This window comes from Leptinotarsa decemlineata, unplaced genomic scaffold (genome assembly GCF_025532065.1).
Source record: "Leptinotarsa decemlineata unplaced genomic scaffold, Ldec_3_MD MMD2_tig00026314_RagTag_RagTag, whole genome shotgun sequence".
Classification (NCBI taxonomy): domain Eukaryota; kingdom Metazoa; phylum Arthropoda; class Insecta; order Coleoptera; family Chrysomelidae; genus Leptinotarsa; species Leptinotarsa decemlineata.
In genome coordinates, this window is record NW_027412684.1 from 6,574,150 (window position 1) to 6,597,591 (window position 23,442).

Genomic DNA, 23,442 nt, shown 5'->3' on the forward strand with positions numbered 1-23,442 from the left:
TCGAGTATCAGAGCAGGAATCGAACCTGGATCAACATAACGGCGATTTCTTAAATAGAACTCGCTACCCAACCAGTTACTGATTGACCGAATAGGTACCTAGTCAATGATGATTTAATAATTTCCTAATATTTCATTTTTTTAATAACGTATGTTAAAATTTGTATCTCGTGCATTCCAAATATACGTTTCATTGAATGAAATCAAATTAAAATTCATGTTTCAGGTTCTAGATTCCATTTGTTTCTTTCCACGACTCATACTGAGTCTTTGAATCTTTTGCAATAAATTCAAGTTTAGAAATTCAGAAAGTATCAAATAAATATTTGGAAAGTGTCAATTGACAGATCTGAAATTGTGTTGTAAAATTGTTAATTAACATATTTGTTATTATGTATTTGCATTGGTACCATTACACTACACACCCTCATGGTATAAAAACCTACCAAATTTACCTAGTGTTGTAAACTGTAGACAAAATGAATGAATCATTATGACAATATAATTAGCGGCATGTCGAAGATTTCTGTCAATACACCATTTCAGAGAGGGCCCTTATTTCTAATTCTACTGTACTCACTAACTTTAATGATACAAAACAGTTTATAAATTTTTAACTGAACTATGTTTTCAGCCGCCGTGTACTAAGTGACCAGAGGAAAAAATGACAATCAATACAATCATCGTAACAAGAAAATCAACGACTGACTGAACAATTTAAGATTTGAAACATGAGTTTGTATCTGTTTGAACTCATGTTTCAACCAAGTGTTCAATAAAATAAAAGCAAATCTTCGAAAATCCATTTTGAGTGCCTTAATTATACATGTAAGAACGACGAGATTTGTGTAAACGAAAAAAAAGCCTTATTGTATCTTCTAAAAAACTTGTGTTAAAAATTCTGAGGATGATCTATGCTAAGCAAAAGCGTGTCTCGCATTCCATCCGAAATGTTAAGGTCATCCTGGAATATATTTTTGTTATAAATGTGAATTTTACGTTATAAACATTTTAGAATGTACATCTTATAATTAAATTAATTAAAAGGTATATTAGTTTTTTATTACTTGTCCTCTTATGTTGATGTTCAGTTTCAATATACCAAGAAATTTTAGAGATTTACCCGTTTGCTCTATTTTATGCCTATTAGTTCTAATGAATTATATGCAATCATTACTTTTTATAAAAATAAAATGCAACAAGATAAACCCCCACAATTCTTATGATAAGCAGTTCTGAGAGATATCCATACATCTCAGTTCTTGCAAAAATTTTTTATCACCCCAAGAAACATATCTACTCTTGTCACAATATAGTTCGTAAAAACATTTATATGGTTAGTTAATTCAATACCAGCCACAGGAATAATATAGTTTGATTGAAAAGGGTGTTTTTTAGGCGACATTAATTTTTATGGAAAAACCTTTTTAGGAAAAAGTACTTTGGTTTTGTACTTCTCCACCTTCAAACAAAAATTTTGGAGAACCTCCGAAGAAAGGAATCTATAGACTAATACTCTTAATAGTGTACTCTCGAAGTTTCAGATTGCAAACACTTGCCTTCAGCACCTTTTTGAACTTTTAAAGGCAACAACACGGATTTCTCGCATATGTTTATGCCATTGTGATACCGAGATGAGCAGCTCTGATCTTATCACGATGGCAGTTCATAAAAATATTCACACGTCCAATTAATTATCACAGGCTATTGGAGATTTATTTGAATTGAAAAAGGTAATTTTTTTAGGAAACATTAGTTTTTGACAAAAAAGCGTTTTGACTCTCTATCTCTCTATCCTTGAACAAAAGAATGTGACAAACGTCCATAAAAAGGAAGAAAGACATTAACTTTTGATTAAACTGAAAAGTCTCAAGAAAGTAATTAATGAATCAATAAAGTCTTCAAGTTCAGAAATTTCTTTCAAATGAAAATTTTGAGAAAAAATTAATGCGAAACAACTACTTTCAAATATATGAACACAGAATTGCACTGTTTCCCATTCAGTTTGTATTGCCAACACCCGTACCTAATAAATTTTTCACATATAGTCAGTGGGCATACTTGAAGACTGGCTATAAATCAAATCATCTAAAAGAACAATTCGTTCAAGCCAGACTCAACTCTCTACACTGTAGGTTGATGGACTGACACCTATCACAAAACAACTACTCCCCTGGCTAATACCACGAAGGGCGTTGGATTATATCCGACAGGTGTCAGTGGAGGATTCTTTACTGAAATTATGCCTGCATATGCTGTTGGCAATACAACTGCAGCGATAGATTTTCAATTATTGGAACACACTTGCAGACCGGTTTCGGGCTGTTTGGCCACTCGTCAGTGCAAGGTAGGGTCTATCATCAACATAAAGTCGATGACTTCCGATAATTGAAAATCGAATTTCTTCAGAGTATCATTCGTTGAACTAGGCGGAACGAATTTTTCTTTTAGATAATTTGATTTATAGCCAGTCTTCAAGTATGCCCATTGACTATATGTGAAAAGTTTTCTTTCATTATAGGAGGAATTGGGCTAATTTCGGATATGCGTTTGGTTACCTCGTTCACAAGCAGATGGGGCGATGACAAACTGTGTTGTTTGTTATCCTCTTCACCCTAGTTCAAGGAATGATACTCTGAAGAAATTCAATTTTCAATTATCGGAAGTCATCGACTTTATGTTGCACTGCACTGACGAGTGGCCAAACAGCCCGAAAACCTGTCAAGTGTGTTCCAATAATTGGAAATCTATTGCGGCAGTTGTATCGCCAACATCATATGCAGGAATAACTTCAGTGAAGAATCCTGCACTGACACCTTTCGGATATAATCCAAAGCTCTTCGTGGTATTAGCCAGGGGAGTAGTTGTTTTCTGATAGGTATCAGTCCATTCACCTACAGTGTGGGAAGTTGAGACTGACCTGAACGAATTGTTCTTTTAGATGATTTGACACGTATTAGAACTAAAACAAATATTTACAGGATCGCTGCATATCGTAATATATGACATGCATTTTTACTTACCTGGAAAACTCTATAGGTGTTTCTCTTGGTGCGTGAAGGGCCTTGAAAATAAAACAGAAATCCAATAAATTGCATCACTGAGAAGATCAAAGAGGAGATGGAAGTCGACTAAAGACTCCAACTGTCCTTCCTGTAATAAAGAATCAAGAGAAAGCTACTCAGTTCTCCGGATTTTGAGCTTAGCATGGTAAAACAATCTCAACAGTCCTCCCTGTAAAATCGTATCATGAGCAGGAGATCCTTAGTTCTCCAATTTTTCAACAAACCTAGAGAGGCGGTGCAGCCATGAAGCGACTCATTGCCTCCTTAAGAGCAGAATATTTTATGAAATTGCTTTGCACCAAATTCTTGAGCAGTAGTAACAAAATCTGCATCAGGAGAGAAAACAATCGTCTTTTGAGTACCTCCTGCAAATAATCTGAGTCTACAGAGAAGATATACCTCGACTGAATGTCCTCAATTGTCCTTCCAGTAACAAAGGATAAGGAAAAAGAGCTTCTCAGTTCTTTAACTCTTGAGCTGAGTTTTTAGAGGAGATGGGAGTTGATGAAACGACTCCAATTATCTTCCCTGTAACATCAAGAGCTCCTACTCTTGATCCGATGTTATAGGGAACAGACAGAAGGTTCTCTAAATCAAATTATAAGTTGAACACAGATGAAAATTGGGATAACTTTTATTCGTATGAATTCTTATTCAACTCGAAGTATAAAACTGTAACTGAGAAACCAAGTATTATAATGACGAATTCAAGTGGCTGCCATGGATCTTCATTATCATTGGAGTCCAATTTTGTAATTAAGAGCATAAGAAAAGTTTCCAAGTATTCAGATGATCACTACATTGAACTTTTAGAGATTTTGAAGGTAATAATAGAATAATGGGAAAACCCAGTAAATAGCTTTGACACAGTTATCTACGGCCGTGAAAGTTTACATTCTTCAATAGATATTTAGTTTCAACTTATTTTTAGATATTTTTATGGGAACATTATTATATATGTATATTCATATTGACTTGTTCTTTTGTACGTCTGCTTTATATGATGTTACCTAGTAGATAGAATAATAAAATTGGTTCTTGATATAAAATTCAAAAGGAACTAATAAAGGATTTGAACCTCTAACAAATACTATATGAAATGTGCTGAATAGGTTTGCACAAATCATTAATACTCAACAAAAAAAGTACAAAAAAATTCTTCGGATTTTGACTCATCTAGCTATTTACAAGTTGAAAACTTTTTTGAACAAACTTAAGGAACTCTAAAAGGATGCTGCAGACGGCTCGGGAAAAATGATCTTTCGTTTTTGTTTGAGATATAGCAAAAAAGGTGATAAAGGTATATCAAGATCAATATGGGTACTCTGTGCAACATCAAAATTTGGAAGACGACAAATATTTCTTTATAGCACTTTCATCATTACTTTTGAACAGACTCCATATCTATCTGTTGATTCAGAATTAAAATATCCTAACTGCAAAAACCAAAGCAAATTATTATGAGAACTGCATTGATTTTTTTGTACAAAATTTTTTAGACTCCAAGGGTGCCTCACAATTTGAGTTTTGTGTAAGAAATGTTACAAAAAATCAACAATTAATTATTGACTATAAATATTTTATTATAAAAAACATTAAAATATCGAACTTCTATGTATGTTAACAAAAATAAAAAATATTTACAGGGAAAATAAAATAATTTAAGGAACTAAATTTCAAACTCCTAAAGTATGAATCTTACACTTGTATATACGGAATAATAAAGCATATTATTTAGGTGGCGCCACCCTTTTAGGGCTATGTTTACATAGCTTGCAATCCTCAACGCCTGAAGATGAGTCTGAATTTGAACCGGAGCTTGATGAATCTGAAGAGTCCGAATCAGACTCTGATCCTTCTGAACCAGAGTCTTCGGATTCCTCTCGAGGAATGAAGGTAACTGGATCATAACACATTGTGTTTAAAGGCAAGTTGTTAATCTCAGTAGGAGAGAATTCCTGAAAAAAAAAACTTTTTGTTAGCATGTAGCAAACCGACAGGGATATTACAACAGAAATTCAAAACACATGAAAACAATAACATGGTTAATTCTTTCAATTTTTAATATTGTGATGAATGGAGTGAATTTTTGCTGCAGAAATTATATTTATATACCTCGTAAAAATCGGTGAACTGTCCAGGCACCAAGGCTACTGGATAGTTTCCAGTTGTCCCTTTGCTGATCTGCTTTATTCTACCTTTGGGGTAATGAACTGTTAGTGTCTGCAAATCCATACAAGTCTTTCTCTGATCTTTCCGTGACTAAAAAAAAAAAAGTCAATAACCTTAGTTTATAGCTTTTTCCTCTCCGAAAAATTTATCAAATGGTCAAGTTTTAGATTCTGTCTTTTGAATTATAGAAGAATGTATAAAGTGGCAGTAGAAATAAAATTTGGTTGACAAAACTTCATGACCTATAGAAAAAATGAGTAAAAGGGTTCACAAAACAAATTTCGTAAATTTTTGCCGTTCAAGTTGAAAATGCCCTTGAAGGACCGTTCATTAGATGATATTCGTAGGGTTGCAGATATAATGAAGCTAAGTAGTCGTAGAGTGGAAAGTGACTTAAAACTCTTATTCCAATTATTAAATTCTCTTATTAACTGCCCTCCATTGCTAGCACAAGTTGGCTTACATGTTCGTTCTAGAAGTACAAGGAATTTTCCATACCTTAATCCTTCATTTATTTAATTAATATTTCAATTCAGTAAATTTATTTTCTCACTGTTATTCTTTATTAATAAATTAGTTTTACTTTTAGCGAGTAAGTTAGATGTAATTATTTGTTGTATTCATATAATTTATTGTGAAACCTCTTAAACTTAATTGGGGATGTTCATATGATAAACAGAAAAGTTATTCTTGAATATGTAAACACTAGACTGATACAAACATACGGAATTGAAAATGTTCTTTCCTTCAACTTTTCAATATAGATAGAAGACTAGAAAGGCAAGATAATGTTGTCAAATCAAAGAATAAGACAGAAATTCAATCCAAATTGCAAAACTTTAAGATTCTAGTCTAACAAAACCTTTATCTAACTCAAATGAAGCTAATATAAATGCGAAACTAAAGAAACTAATAGCCAAAACAAAGTGGGATATAAAAAAACTTGAATAGTGAAGGGAATATAAAATAGAAAACAATAGAGTAAAAACAATTCAAGTAAGCGAAACTTTTACTGTTTCAAATGTTTTAAACTAACTTCCAATTCACAGTCCAGTACAATTTAGAACTCTCCGTCCTACCTCATATACACACTTCACTTCTGGAATTCATTTTCGAAAACCTGAGCACAAGTAATCAAAACTTTTATGTTTTTTTTCATTTCTCTTCTCATCATGATCTCCTACCACGTAATAACGGCTACATCCATCAATTTAATCAAAACTTCCATAAAAAAATCTGAAATATTCGAGAAGACTTACCTAAGTGTAAATAAACCTTGACAGAATGATACAGTAGTTAGCTGGCAGCGACAATTAATTATAAGATAATTATGAGAGCATTCAGAGCTTCGGGAGAATGAATAGAATAGATGAAAAGATAGAAATTTGTAATTCAACTTCATTGAAAAACAAAATGTCACAGACAGTGACTCAATGGCACTTTTAATGACATTAAGATTTAGAAAAACATTTCCCTGGTTGAAGAGAGAAAATAATAAATTTGTTTCTCCTTTGGAAATTATCTATGGTAGTTGATGCCAGAACAAGAACGATTCAAGACTTTAAGAATTATTGCTTTTATTGAGAAGTACTAAAACCTGCTTATTCAATCTTTTCACCAAATTAGTGTGTGGTGCTACATTTAAAGATGTTGCTATATGGTGCTATCAGTGAAAGACATAAATCAAGGAGGTGAAATCTTGAGGAAATATGTGTCATACAAAATTAGAATACTACTGAAGTTTTTTCCCCAACACCTCGACACGTTTTTCGATCACCAAGTGATCATCTTCAGTTTGATCTTTCTCTTGAAGATGATCACTTGGCGATTGAAAAACGTGTTGAGATGTTAAAATTACGGTTTGGTGTTGGGGAAAAAAACTCCAGTAATATTCATTACTACACCCAAGGTTCCAAACTGTGCATCACAAGTATACAGAATTAGATCTATAACAAAGACGTGATCCAAATTGTTCAATTGTGGCTCAACTTTGAACGTAGTGAAGTGTTGGACCAGTCAGAAAAACCAGAAACTAGAAAGCTCTAAAGATAAATGACTAAAATTACTAGTTCGGAGAGTCAAAGATCGCTCGTTAGAAATATACCGCTCTTGTCCAAGATTGCAAAGAGGTCTACCTGTTTACAACTCCTAAGCTCTCGATGACAGAGATTCATTGATTCCCTTCTGCAGCACAAAATGAGAGCCGCACTTGGCTTTTTTCCTAACTGGAAGACTAATAAGCTGAGTACAGTGTTAAAATCATGTTGAAAACATGGTTGAAAACCATTTTGGAATAACTATGAACACTTCACTATAAAAACAATATACAAGAACTATGATTCACTTTGTGATTTGTGCCAACTCAATGAAATGAAATGAAGAAAATTGTGCCCGATCTATGAAAAGGACTACAGTCAGTTTAGTTTTAAGCGAAGGAGAAACCATGTAAAATAATCCTTATTAATTCCAGGATGAGTAATTAACTTAATGATGTAAAGTAATAATAACATTTACTTATTCATCTTGCTACGAGTGATAAAAATGAAATAACAATAAATACTAGGTCTGTTCATAAAAAAAGGTGAAGTTTTATTTTTATCAAAAAATATTTATCTATTTATCAATTTCTATTTTGTCCCCTTCATGGAAGTCTCTCAGATATAACACACTTGTGCTGGCGTTTTTTCGATCCTCAAAGCAATTCTGGTTAGCACTTTTTGGGATGTCTTTCATGGGTTTCTTTAATTTTGAGAACAGGAAAAGTCGCAGGGGGGCAAATCTGATGAATAGGGTGGCTGAGGCATGATTGCAATAACCAAAAAATTACGAACAAGCAATAACGAGTGAGCAGGTACACTATCGTGATGCAACGGCCATAAATTGTTTTTCCACAATAACGGACGTTTTCTTCGTATTGCTTCTCGCAAGCAGCGCATAACTTCAAGATAATACTCCTTGTGGCCAGAACTCCTAATGCACTACACCACGATAATCGAAGAAAACAGTTAGCAAAACCTTGACATTGATGGAACTTGGCGTGCTTTTTTTGTGTTGGCTCTGATGGGCGCTTCCATTAGGACGACAGGACTTTGGTTTCGAAGTCATAACCATATACCCATGATTCGTCACTAGTTATGATCCTTTCTGGATCGCCATTGACGTCATTCAATAATTCCTAGCCGATGCTCATGCGATTTTTTTTGTCACAAGCTTCATAGCCGAAATTTTCAAAAAAAAATGCATGGCATGCGCCAACCGATATGCCAACATCCTCAGCAACTTCTCTAATAGTGGTTCGGCGATTATCTATTACAATTTTCTTCACTTTCTCAACATTTTCATCGGTTGTTGATGTGCTGGGGCGTCCAGGACGAGCGTCGTCGTTCACATCTTCTCGACTTTCTGTAGAACAAGAACTCTCAACCATGCGACTACTGGAAGCAGGGGTCCCGCAAGGTGCAGTCCTTTTGCCACACCTCTTCTCGGTATACACTTTAACAAGTTGGGGCTCTACGCGAACGACACAGCACTGCTGGCGAGATCAACAAGCCAAGCGCACGCCACTGGATACAGCAACAGGCAGATAGATTAGAGGAATGGGCCAACCTGTAGAAGATCAGTATAACCCCTGACAAAAGTCAGGCGATACCGAATGTGCCCGGAGGCGGGCACACCCGGAAGGAAACGTCACCTTCAACGGGCAAGAGATTTCGTGGACCAGCGAAGGTGGATACCTGGGAGTTGCCCTAGACAAAAGATTAACATTCACGTCTCACATAAGGCAGAGAATAGGAATGGCGAGATCTGCCCGACAAAATCTATTACCAATAATAGGTCGAAGAAGCAACATGGGACTGAAAGTGAAGCTGCTGATGACAAAGACCTTGCTACTATTAATAATCGTGTATGCTTGCACTGCCTGGGGCCAGTGTGCAGCGACAAACAGATGACAGATCCAGTCGTTTATGAACGCGTGCGTAAAGGCCGCGTAAACGCTCCTAGATATGTACCGAATAGGTACATATTCCGGGATCTAGACCTGAACATACACTACGCAGACGCATATATGAGACATCACGCAGAAGATGCGTTTGACAGAATTCGAGCGCATGACAATCCAGTGCTACGCGATCTACACAATACTTTAAACAGGAATGACCTCAGATTCCGAGAGAGAGATAAACACAGAGGACCTACCAAGCAGAACCAACGTCCACCTCCGAGAGTCGCTATCATGCGGCTCTGGTAAGTATATTTTTTTAACAGATAACAAACACAACAACAAAGATGGGATGTTCTGCGCACAGTAACCGTGTGGGGAAGATTTCAACTTAGGGCATTCAACCCAGGAGGGGGCATGAGGGACCTTCTGTGAAAAGCTTATACCACTTGTAAACAGTTTTCTGACTCAAGAGTACAATCACCATATGCCACTGTCAACGTTTCAAGTGTTTTGAGCACTTGATTCCATTTTTTAGACAAAATTTGAAGCAAATTCTTTGATCCATTTTTTTGATAGCGGAAAATTGATGAACACGCAACACTTCTAACGTTTACGCCTCTCACCAACAAACTAAACAAGCTCAACAGCTGAAACTGTCAAATCAAAGTCAAAGCATGCTTTATTATCTAAACAATAGAATTCTTATTGACAAAGCTTCTGAATGTGATACCTATATAAATCGTAACTGCTTAAAATGAGCAGGAGGTCATGATAATTAAATAAAATTGAAATTATGCAAACCAATATGGATTTTCAGATGTTGAAAGTGGATGAACTTATAAATGTATATATACAGTAATGCTACTATAAAATATTTTTACAACAATACAGTAAAATATATATTAAAACAGTTTGCCCTAATTTATTCTATATCAATTGGTTAAAAACACAAAACAGGACAGAGTTGTCAGATGATAAAAATATTAACATAATATATATAAATATATCCATTATGAAATAATTTAATAAAATAACAGGCAGTTAATAAGTACATACATATATACTCATACATACACACCTACACTTTACACTAGTTAGTGAGAGACATGGATACCATATATTTTGTACTGCTTTCACAGCTTTTTCAAACTTTTGTTCAAAGAAAATGTTTTTACAGCCCTTCTGAATTTCGGAGTACTATAAATATCTTTAATTTGCTTCGGTAGATGGTGAACATATGTTCGAGACGAGTGTACCAAAATTAAAAAAATAAAAAAATCGCTAATTGAATGTCCGTAGCCCGCGAAATTTGAACATTCACCTAATTTTTTAGCAGACCTCATAATACGCATGAATGAAGAACATGCCTTGTTAAGTTATATAGCAGTTTCTTTTAAACACAACCTCCCAATATAATTGGGCAATTACTTATTATTTTGTTTTTTCAAATAAAAATACTTTATCAATTATTAATTTTAACAATTGTGACCGTAATAACACCTATTAGGAAATTTTCTGATATAATTGTCTATCATTACTTGGGAAAATGCTAGTACTTGATTAATATAGTTGTAGCAGAGATACATACCTTATTGAACTTTGCATTCCACTGCGCTGCAGACTGAACAGCTTGCTCCGTTATATCAGCCTTATTCTTCTCCTGACTAGCTGCCAAATTCATCGCTCTCTGCTTATCGATCATCTCCTTCGCCTGCCTATCTCTCTGGTGCTTGCAGTACTCCTCGTACTTCTCCTGGAAATCCGAGTACATAATATCCAGAATATCGGCGCTGTTGACCACCGTCAAGCCTAGATCGCACATGTTCTCGGAAGCCAAACCCTTCTCGCGAATGAAATCCCTCTCTTGCATTTCCACCATTCGTCTAGCTATCCCCGGATACTTTCGTTTGAATGATTTGATGCCGAGAAACTGAGCAACTTGTTCTTGTATCATGAACGGGCCGTTGCCGTTCCAATAGTATTCGCTGAGGAGTTCCGCAGTGATGACATTGTTGTCTGTTTCTTGGACTTCGAGGCGGGGTGCTTTGCTTGGGCGAGAGGAAGGTGTTTTGCCACTTTCGGTCGTGGCAGTGCTGTGGACTGAACTCTGAGATTCATCTATGATCACATCTGCTGGAGCCACCATCTGTTGTAATAGAAAAAAGCATTTGATAAAAAATATACCAAAATGTATGTATGTGGCACATAAACAGAGAGAATTCGTAATTTTCAGAACTGAAGGTGACGTCCCCAATATCAAAAGGTTGGTTCTTAAGAATCTCACATAAAGAGTACTGAACCAGACCATACATTCCGAATGGTTTTTGGAGTTCTATTCTAACCTGAAGAAATAAAACTTCTTTTGCTCTTTATAACTAATTTTCAGATATCGTATTTTGTTTCGGAAATATGGACTTGGTATTGAAATTTATCGGAATAGTGTTTTTCTCACAATAACTATTCAGAGCGTTCCCTATGCAAATATTCAAGGGTGTTTATCTAAATGAAAAAATAATGATGAGTTGCTATATAAACTATGATCCAAAAATGTTCCGTTATGAAAATGTGAGGTGTTAAAGTTTTAAGAAAAAAAATGAAAATCATTTAATATTTCCTAAACCAACTGGGATATTTTAGTGATATTTGGTAAGCAGTAACCGTTGATGAAAGTTCATATATCTCAATGAAAAATTAATTTTCAAATTCAAAAGTGACTAGGGTACAGGCCACTGATATTTTTGAAGGAGAAAATGATACGCCTATGGTTTTTTCCACAGGCGTATTCAATTTGGGATAAAAAAAATTTCTTAAGTTTTCTCCTATTACTTCGTTTTTGAGTAAAAAAAACCGTTGTATTGCCCGAGAAATTTATAAATTTTATTGGTTAAGAAAGGTTTTAGCTTTCTACTTCTCCATCTTCATACAAAAAAATGTGTGAATCTTCCAAATACTTCGTAAAAGAAAAAAGCAGTTAATTTCAAAATAAATCCTTACAAAGATGTGTAAATCATGCAAAGAAGTAACTTTCAGACACAAACTTGAAGAAGAATTTCTGTCAAAACAACTACTTTCATATAAAATCTAATTAATACAGTTTAATGTATGATTTTCACCATGAAGGGTTTTACAAAAAGCGCGACACATGTTTCGCGTAAACTAGAGGGGAAATTACTGTATAGCAAAACACGTGTCGCAGTTTTTGTAAAACCCTTTATAGTGAAAATCATACAATAAACTGTATTAATTAGTTTTAATATGGATTTTCATCAAGTATCGGCCAGTTCTATTGAACTTTCATATAAACAGGTGTAGATGTATCAACACAAAAAGAAGTATCCAGTAGTGACAATAGTGGCAGTTCGATAATTTCTACCTGTACGTGAAAGGTTTGTTCCCAATTGAAAATTATTTTTGAATCCCCGTGCAATTTTCAACGGCCGTGACATGCCATTATTGAGTAAAAGAAACGTTAACAAAACGAAGATAATATTAGTCTAATTGAAAATGTTAAACACATTACAAGAACTGACGACATGAACATAACTATCGTGGAAGGAGTGTTACAAATTCTATTAAAGTTAAGGAAGTTCAGAACTGAAAAAAAAACAATTCTATAAAAACGACAGAGATATTCCTAACCCACTTCAGAAGTTATGGTGAATCAGCCATGAGATAGTTCATGTCAGTCACCCTTGTCACTTCCTGCAATTCATTTCATTTGACTCATGTTTGATATCTTTTCAATTATCATTCAGTAAATTTTATAACATCATATGTTACAACCACAAATATAAATATTTTGAAATAACGAACCTGTTTGGCTGGAGTTTGTGCCCTACTGCTGGTTTCAGCACTCATTCGGGTCTCTTCGTCAACCATCATAACTTCAGATGGTCCGGATGTACTTGAGACAGAGGAATGTTCTGGATTGGAGGATTTCTGAGACGTTGTTAGCAATGGCTGGACTGTTGCTGGCATACCCTGAGCTAAGTTTCCGAAAAAAAAATCGTTTTAAAAAAATGTATGCTAATTTCACCAGTGAAAATCATTCCAACATATTCACAAAAACCATTTCGAATATGCTATAAAACAATGTCTGAAATTATCAATGAAAGAAAATAATCCAGTAATGATAATCAGAAATTATGCAAATATTTACTCTGAAAAGTTATCATTCATATGACTCAAAGGATACACTTAATCAATATTTATAAAGGATTTTAAAAGTAGACCAGAGATAAGTCATATTATTTTCTTATGAAAAAAATTATATTCAATAATAGTTACAAAATTACAAAATAAAAAACTTTTAGCTGGACAATTTTACTTCTCAACCTACTAATGATGATCCGTTAATGAACACTTTTAGCTGAGTCATTTGGTCCATTCAAACATTAAGAAAATATTCATAATAAATACACGGTCTGTTCAAAAAATAAGTTGAATTTTCATTTTCCTCAAAAAATGTTCATTTATTCATCAATTTCTCTTTTTTTTCAAAGTATTCTCCCTCAGATGGGGAATGTTCCTCCTGACGAAAATCAAGTGGTTTTCATAAAAGAGCTCTAAAACAACGCATTTTAAACTTATCATTTCAACCTTTTTCTTTAAAAAAATATTCAAATACTTAAAAAAGAGGAATGAAATAATGCATTCAATATTTAAAGGGATTCGTTTCTATTTCACCATTTGGCAACATCGGTTATAGCTAATAAAGGACAATGAATCTGTTACCTGTATGAGACAAACAAAGATGACATATTTCAGAGGCGTACTGTTCTGTTTACGAGTTCCGAGACATTCTGTGACATATGACATTTTGTGAACCTACCCTATCTTCCTCTATATAAATAAATAACAAAACAACTGTTGTTTATGTGGCTTGTGGAGGTGGTATTGAACTATAATTTACATTTTGCCTTAATTGTTGATTTATAAAAATAATTTTTCTTTTTTAAAATAGAATATCTAGGTACATATAAATTATTTCAACTTGATATAGGCGCTGTTGCCAATATGTGAATTAGAAACAAATCCCTTTAAAACATCAATTTGAATACTTTTCGAAGTGAATTTGAAAAACTCATGAATTAAACTCAACTTCATTTTGTTCAAACTTGCATTTGCTGTAATAACCCAAATTGAGGAACATTCCCCATTCTCGAAGTAGCTCTGATATACAGTTTTTGGTATGTCCTTGAGCTCTATCAGATTTGGTTTTTATTGCCCTCCTTTCATGGGTCTCTTCAAACTTAGGAACATAGAAAAGCTGCAGGGGGCTGAGGCATGATTACGGTGTTGTTTTTGGCCAAAAAATTACGAACAAGCAATGATGAATGAGCAATTACACCATCGTGATGCAGAAGCCATGAAATATTTTGTCACAACACCGGACGATTTCTTCGTGTTGCTTCTCGCAAGCGGCGCATAACTTCAAGATAATACGACCAGGTGGCCAAAACTCGTAATGCACTACGCCAGGATAATCTAAGAAAACAATGAGTAAAACCATGATTCGTCACCAGTTCGAGTGACTTGGCACATTTGATTCCACCAAGAGCGGTACATATCAGAAATACGCGACGGACTGTGGCAGCTCATCGTTTTGATGTTCAACTCAGTACACCTTGAACTTAACTGTTTAAGAACTCTTTCATGTGGAGAACGGCGTTTATGTGAAATAAACTTCCTGGGAACGTTTTTCCCAATGGATTTAATCTCCAGCGATTCAAATCCAATGTGAATCTCTACGCACATGCACCGCTCTAAGATCGCCTTGAGGATTTTCCTGAAGTGCTTGTGTTTCGTCCTAGAAAAAAGGTTATGGCAAATCTGGATCGACGTTGGCGTCATTCAACAATTCTTGAGCGATGCTCATGCGACGGTTTTTTTGGTTAAAATTCAGCAATTTTGGAAAGAACTTCACTGCCACATGCTTCATGCCCAACTTCTCTAATATTGATTAGACGATTCTCCATAACAATTTTCTTCACTTTCTCAACATTTTCATCGGTATTTAATGTGCGTCCAGGGCGAGCGTCGTCATTCACATCTTCTCAACCGCCTGTGAAAAGCTTGTACCACTTGTAAACATTTTTTTGACTCAGAGTACAATCACCGTATGCTACTGTCAAAATTTCAGTGTTTTATGACCACTCGATTCCATTTTTTTACAAAAAAAATTGATGCAAATTCTTCGATCCATTTTTTTCGATAGCAGAAAATCGCCGAACTTTACTAAAACGATTTGCTGTTGTCCTTTTTTCAGCTTGTTTATAATGCATACAACTATTTTCATTACGTTTTTTATCATACGTGATGTTCTCTTTTTTGTATGTGGTGATAAGCATATTATGAAACGTGTGCAAGGTTTTTATTTATTTGTGGCCTACCATATTGTTGTAAATCATGCCCAAAAGAAAATAACGCCGGCCGCCACTGGTAACCATAAACCAACCGTGCCGTACTTAAGAGAGCGCGAATGCAAAATGTTCCCTGCCGCTCTAGAAGCCTCTCTAGCGCATTCGAGTACCATATATGAAGGCTAGTTGAAGTTTTGTTGAAGTGTTTGTTGTATTTAAAGTGAAATAAAGTTAAGTTTGATTATTCAGTGTAGTCAATTATCGACCAACCCATTGGGAAAAACGTAACAATATGTACAATATCTATCATTAATGGTAAATGAAAATTATTAATTAATATTATATAAATAATTTAAAATACCGAATGAACCGTCCCTTACTGAAAATTAGATTCTACTTCTACTCACCTAAACCAGGGAAGACTTTCGACGAAGTCGATCCAGGTGGCGCTAGAATAGAATATGGTATTTCGTCTTCCACATCTATAGCAACATCTTCAGTATTTTTGCACAAATTCGCTTCTATGTCGATATCCTTAAAAGAAACCTCTTCTGAAGATATATTATTGTCCACAACGCAATCACTAATTTCTCCAGCTGTAATAAGCTCCGACTTCACTTCTACTGATATGTTTTCATTGAGTAATTCCTTTTTTAATTCTAAAGGTACTTGTTCACTTATAAACACAACGTTTTCAGAAACTTTTTTATCATCTTTTATTGAAGACTCAACAATGGAATGTCCCTCATTTACAACTAAGGAAGGATTTTGTTCTCTTTCAATATCAGTTTCATTAGAGCTTTCTATAACTTTCTGTGGGTAACTTTCAGATGTATGTGGCCCTGAACAGCTCAGGAGTATTCCTTTATCTTCCACAAACTTAGACTTGATTTTTTTCTTCGTTTCTGAAGTAGATGACTTAGCTTCTTCTGTATCTGAACTGTCTAAATTTAATTTAGGTTTCTTTTTTGTTTCCGGAGCTCCTACATCCTCTGATTCTATGATTATCACATCTTCTGTACTTCCCAGAGTGTATCCTGGCGGGTTTTTTCCAAAAGCCTTTCTCGCCTCGGCTTCGTCCTGCGCGGCCTTTTGCAGCAACTTCAATTTCGCTTTGGTTAGCTTCGGCACCTAAAAAGAAAGAACAGTTAGTTTATTAAGAGCATGAACACAAACATAGATTTAGGGACTATGTTTTTAAGGATATTTTCAAATTGGCTGGTCTCCAAAAGTCCCCGGATGTACATTTGTGTAGAACTCTTAATAATTCGATCATCGTCTATTTTTGGAGATTCATACATTACGCTGATGGATCTTCCCAAGATTAGTGCACACAAACGTGATGACCATGCATCACCACTAGATAATTGTATATTAAATTCATTGATGCTTTTCGAAAAATAAAACTGTTTCAGATGAAATTTCTACAAGATGGTGTATTTGAATCACTAAAAAATTCAAACTTGTATCTTTTCGTGAACATACCGAAGAACTTCCGTAAGAATGGCGAATTTACGAAAAAGATATACAGATTTAATATACGTGATAAAGAACTTGATTCTCGACATTATTTTCATAGTGCCTGAGTATGTATTCCGATGTGAGAAACGATTTGGTATTCTCCTCAGAGCTATGGAAATATTTTCCTTTGGAATCCATAGGAATAATATACATGTGATTGGAAATATTCCTAAACGGATATAAAAGAAGTTGTCGGTTACTTTTTTTGTACTCAACTTTCTTTGGTTTTGTAAAACTTTCGTTGAAAATTTAAATACGTTGACAATTTATTGTTTTATTAGAACAATAATGAAGGAGGTTGTTTTAACCAACAATCTGGACAATATGGACAAGCTGGACAATATGGACAAACTGGACAATATGGACAAGCTGGACAATATGAAAGCTCCAGATAATTTCGCCAATGTTGTTTATACAAAATCAAGATTGATCCTCTGAAAAAGCCTTACATTCATCAAATGAATTGATGAATGTAGACGTTACTACGTGGTAGGAAATCATAATGAAGAAAAGAGAAATTAAACTTTCTATGTTTAGTACCACTTTTATTTGTAACTAACGTTACTGCAGTTTCGTCCTATACGGACATTTTCAAACTTATACAATAAGTTGTATAGTTGTATAAGTTTGAAAATGTCCGTATACTGCAGTAACGTTAGTTACAAATAAAAGTGGTAAAAAATATAAAGTTTAATTTCTCTTTTCTTCATTAATTCATCAAATTGTTCAAATTATCAAAGCAGTTATTTAGAAATCTTTTGAGATAGACGCATACGATTATATAATTCCACCGACTAGAGTGTATGCCATTACTAGTAAATGAAATGGTGAACTTCCATTTTCTAAGATTCTCCTCATTTTCCATGAACTTTAAAAGTGATTTTTTTCGAGTAATCAAAATTTATATAATCTTTAAAACAACTAATGAACTTTGAAACAAGCAATAACAAAAAGTAGGGCTCCAATCTGTTACAATAACCTTCCTCAACATTGAGAAATCCGAAATTTCCCAAAATTCCCCATGATCTGGTTGGTAGATTGTCAATATTCAAGTGCCTATTCCTAAACATGCGTATATTTTTTTCTCCACGACGAGAAAAAACGGTATTCTCCATTTACTCTGGAGTATACCGTAGGTTTTGCATGGGAGTATTTATGTAGGAATATATAAACCTGTGACTATATTATACACATGATGTCGAAAATTGAACCCCAGGGGTGTTCGTGTAAACGTATGTCCTAACTTGTTTCATTCTCGAAAGTTCTATTAAAAATTGTATTTTTATGAATAACACGTTTATAAAATGTATATTTGAAATCAGTAACAAAAGGCTTATTTTGATATGTCGGCGTCGCAGAAGGCTACGCTTCTTATCACAGCCGATTAGTAGAACAGCTGCCAACTATGACCACCAGAAAAGCAGACATGCAGAGTTGGTCAGGACAAAAAGGAATTCCATTTTCCGAGGACATGGTTAAGGCCGAGCTTATGAGTGTCATTAAACAGCATCGTGACAGATATTACCAGCATGCGGTGGATACAATAGCTCGTGCTGAAGACATCACCATTTTGAGACTTCCTCCTTACCATTGCGAGTCAAACCCGATAGAATTAATCTGGGCTCAAATTAAGGGTTACGTAGCTCGTGAAAACGTGACATATAAAATATCTGATGTCCAAAGTTTATTATAACTCGCAATAGAACGGATACGGAACGGATACGGAAAGAAGATTGGGCTAATGCTGAAACCCATGTGATCAAGGAAGAGAAAATGTGGAAATTGGACGGGATGGTAGACACTGTTTTCGACCAAATAATAATAGATTTAAGTGACTGGGGATTCCTCTTCGGACGAGTCAATGGATTCTGAAACTTCATAAGCATAACATAGGTAGTTATTTCTTTGCTTTGTAGTTCTCTTTGTATATATTTATTATTATATTATTTTGTAAATTTTCCTGTTTTTTTTGGAGTACTGTATTAGGCATAATGAAAAAATGTAATCAGTTTTACCATTGACACCAGGTAGCGCCACCTACTATAACAAATTTTACGTAATTACCTATGTGTTTAAATAAATAAAAATATTATTTTGGTACGCCACTGCAAAGTTGGTAAGAGGATTATCCGTTGGTCACTTCAAGTGCGACGTTGTTAATTAACCACCTTCAATTGAAAATTGTTATAGTATAGTTAATATTTATGGCGAAAATGATCATAAATCACCTTTTGTTTTTTAAGTTGGGTATGTTATTGAAAATTACTAACTAACTGAAAATCTAAAAAAGTCTTCAATTTTTCTATCTCGATAATTATAATAAAACTAAAAGTAAACCTGAAAACCTAAATCTAATTCTTTTCCGATAAGACTGGCCGTTCCTCAGATAAATATATTAATAAAATAAGGTACCCAAACAACTTTGTTCGCTTTAGTTACTAGATAGAGATTTTTGTTTTACAAGTCTCACGCTTGCAATACATCTTTTTATGTTTGTTTTTTTTTTCGAAAACTAAGCACGATACATAAAAAAAGTTGAAGAACCAGAATGTCATATTTTTAATTATTTAACATGAAGGTAAAATCAAACTCAAGGAAAATACTAGTGATTTGGAAAACATTTTTTCCATAGATAGTAACCAGGCAGAAGTCTGCCACACCACTCGAGTTATTACAAATATTTTGTCACTGTTATCAAAGATACCAAGTTATTCATAATCGGTTAAAAGAATCCGTGTTAGGAATCACACGTTAAAAGGTAAGACCTCGTTAATCCTTAGCTCGCACAAGTTTCGACTTCTGAGGGTTGTCGTTCGTAGGGGTGCGACAACTGGTTAACGGAAAAACAGATTTTAAACAGATTTTTTAAACAGATATTTGAATAACATTTGAGTAAAACATTAATAACCCTAATAAAAGGTAAAACTGAAACCTCTGGCGTAGAATACGAGTAAATCCAAAGCGTGTACTTGTTCCAATCACCAGACGAAGAGAACCCATCCCAGGAGAAAATTGAGATGAAGAAAATTCGCCTCAGTTTTCTCCAGAAGACACCAATTTGGTTGGTGAAACTAGCGTCGAGAAGAGTGTTGCATTTCTGGTGGAAAAAGTGCTTGTTTTGGATTAATGGACCATTTTTTCTAAAAACGAAGAATGTTAAATCATATGTTTATATGAATTCCATTCAGCTGCCTTTGAGCTGAAAAATTTTGTGAAGAAATGCGATTAACATAAGCCAGTTTGCATTCGTTAAGAAGCAAGTGACGATGCCAGTGGCTAGCACCATTCTCAGTGAAGCGTCGGCATTCTCCCCGTGTAAACTTTTTTTCTTGCCAGCGGTTTTGGACATGCCTGAATGCGACGCACCAGTCGCTGACTTATTATGCGCCAGTTACTGACTCATTACCAGTCGCTAACTCATTATGCGTCAGCAGTCCAGTCTTACAATTTGTCATTGTAGCAGGACTGAACCTGTATTTTTTGTTTGATTATCATACAGTGTAGTCAATTATTGGCAAACCCACGGGAAAAAAGTAACAAAACAATACTGCACTGGCCATTTCTATAATACTTTTACTGCCGCACAGAATTATTTTTATCGCAAAACTGTTTATTGCCTGAGATGAAATAATAGATAGTAAACAAAGAATCGAAGTTTGTTTTATGGTCTCAACTGAAAGTAAAGTCGATTGCCCTTTACAGAGCATGCTCAGAGTTTAAAAGTTTGTCAAATTTATTATATGAAACATGTACCACAGAGTGAAAATCGATGTTTCTGGGGCAAATATGTACAATGTATCTCAACACTATTTTTTTATAATTTAATTCATTATTTATTACAAAGAAAAATTGAGAAGACAGTTTTAAATCACAGTAACTTTCAAGTTACATTGTCCCTACTATAAACGTTTTATGTTTCTGAGGATCAATAAAACAATTCATTCATAAAAACACAAAACAAAGCTTGGTATACTTAAAGGTTCTTGATTAAGTTTTGAATGTGTTCCGTCTATATTTTCAACAATATTGTAGAGAAATGTCTCTCCTAATTTCAATTGAACACAATTCCAACTTTGTCCCAATCTGCTGAGTAATCGCTTAATTGCTAGATGAATACCACGATGAGAGATATTATTATTTATTCTAAAATACAGTTATTTCCCTTGCAAGGCCCTAAACGTAAACGTTTTTACGACTCAATCAAGAATACCTACCCTGATCTCGACTTGAATAAAAAAATACAGAATGCTTCAACATTTTCTTGGATTTCAAAAATTACTGTGAAGACTATCGAAAAGACGCGTAGATAGATTGCCACACATTACATAGAAACAACTTTTTCCTTTAAAAAAATGTCAGTTGTCAACAAATATCGCATACAAAATTGTTTTAGTGATTTCAGCGAACGAACTAAGAGAAGGAAAACCATCAGAGCACTTTGTTACCTTCAACTCATATAAAATTACAATGGCAAGACAGTTTCTTCAAATACAATGAAGGATTCAACAAAATCTCCAACGCGTGCAAAAATAGATAAGGCTATCTAGAAGTCACAATGAGCAAAGGTTGAAATTACCACTATTGAAAGTGACGAACTGAATAAATAAATTGATGGATGTAGCCGTTACTATGTGGTATCAGGAGATCATGATGAAAAGAGAAATAAAATTTCTATATTTTTTACCAATTTTACTTGTAACTAACGTTACTGCAGTTTCGTCCTATATGGACATTTTCAAACTTAAACAATTTAGTTTAGAGTTTATTGTAAAAAACATAGGAACTGAATAAAATAAACAACAACAACAAAAAATACAAGAGGCAATTGGAATTTGGAAACATCAATGACGGTAATACGAGAAAATATTTTCTTATGGACCACCAACTCTCAGTAGCAATATTGGACACTAATTCTCGCCTTGTATAACGCCATGAAGTAGTTTTGGATGCTCTACCAAATGGTCACGAAACAGACACTGAAAATTTCGGATCCTTTTGTTCGGATGTGGAATTATATCCTTGGCATCCAATTAAACCTAATCCGCACAAAATATTATTGAGTAGATTCACTGTCTTTTAAAAAAACCAATTACCGGTAGACATCATATCGGAAGGTATCATAAACAGTCTATTCATCCCATTATAACTGGCATGAGACCTACTCCACTGTAAAACATGAAACCTGTCCTAAACCTAGAGAGTCAAGTAGATTAGTTTAATGATGAAGACCATGTAGATGAGTTTTCAGATGAACCGTGGTTACCGTCATCGGAAGAATTTTAATGATATCCTGATTTCATGAAACTAAAAAAATTAAAAAATATTCCTAATTCCGTGAAAATGTTGAAATCAAATTATCGGATTTTTTCATGTATTGTGAATACAATTACGAACTAGAAAACATAAAGATTTGTTTGTATCGTATTAATAATAGTTGTGTATGACCTCGAGAAACTTGCCCTCAGGCCAGCGGGCCTTCTCAGGGAATAAACTTCTACTTAATATAATTAGTACATATATAACTATATGTGTGCCCTCTTTTCAACCACTTGAATGCTTTTCAATGCGCGGATCTGGCAACGGTAGCTCGCAACTTTTCCATTACTATCTGTTGCAAGGTGTTTTCATCAGAACAATTTTGCTCCTTCTGACTTTGTTCAATCATTATTGTGTAAGAACAGTTGGCCAAATTCAATGGCCTACCAGATCTCCCGACCTTACCCCTACTGACTTTGTCTGTATTATTTGAAGGATAAAATTATTAAGCAATACTATGCTAATATGAACACCATGCAATAGAAGATTTTAACCACTCGTTGAACATTCGAGCTTAAAAAAGTAACCAGTGTTCCAGTTTAAAAGATTTCGAATGACGAAGAAATTCCAGCGTGCCAATAGAGCGCACATTTTCATTGTTCTTATCTAAAAATTTGAATAATTCAATTGTATTTGGTAATAATATTTTTTATTAAATGTGAATGAAAGCTGAGAGATATAGGTAATATCTTATTCAAACCAATAAAACAAATATGGATGATTATATAAGTAGTACACCACTCCAACTATTTACCAAATAATCGATCATCTTTGGACTTACTTCTTGTTTTTCAAATTACTTCTCAAATGCACCTTTGACTTGATGCGTTGATGTAACAATCGATATACGTAATAGATAACAGCCCACTTTGACCATGATAGTTGTTCGATTTCTGGAATCATTCAACTATTTGATATTCCAAGAAAGAGAACATGCCGTCAACCTTGACATAATCAATTGATACCTCGAATAATCAGATATTAATGATTCCATTTCCACTACTCACTTTACATTCCCACGATAAGCTTTACGAATGTTTGACGTTATAACAATGGTAATAAAA

At 34.4% G+C, this 23,442-nt stretch overlaps 2 protein-coding genes across 5 annotated transcripts in view; one reads left to right on the forward strand and one right to left on the reverse strand.

The window, feature by feature from the left end:
- The window catches only part of Mf (Myofilin), a 38,886-nt gene extending 37,837 nt beyond the window's left edge, over positions 1-1,049 (forward strand). For all 4 annotated transcript variants that reach the window (XM_023159876.2, XM_023159879.2, XM_023159877.2 and 1 more), the window contains exon 6: positions 634-1,049. In XM_023159876.2, coding sequence (XP_023015644.1) covers positions 634-647 — 14 coding nt within the window. In that variant the 3' untranslated portion in view covers positions 648-1,049. The remainder of the gene's footprint in view (positions 1-633) is intronic.
- Positions 1,050-4,626: 3,577 nt separating this feature from the next.
- Positions 4,627-23,442, reverse strand: part of e(y)3 (PHD finger protein enhancer of yellow 3) — a 64,738-nt gene continuing 45,922 nt past the window's right edge. The window contains exons 6-10 of the mRNA XM_074181661.1: positions 15,949-16,672; positions 12,993-13,165; positions 10,768-11,325; positions 5,180-5,326; positions 4,627-5,022 (exon numbers count right to left, since the gene is read on the reverse strand). Of these exons, the coding sequence (XP_074037762.1) occupies positions 4,795-5,022; positions 5,180-5,326; positions 10,768-11,325; positions 12,993-13,165; positions 15,949-16,672 (1,830 nt within the window). The 3' untranslated portion in view covers positions 4,627-4,794. The remainder of the gene's footprint in view (positions 5,023-5,179; positions 5,327-10,767; positions 11,326-12,992; positions 13,166-15,948; positions 16,673-23,442) is intronic.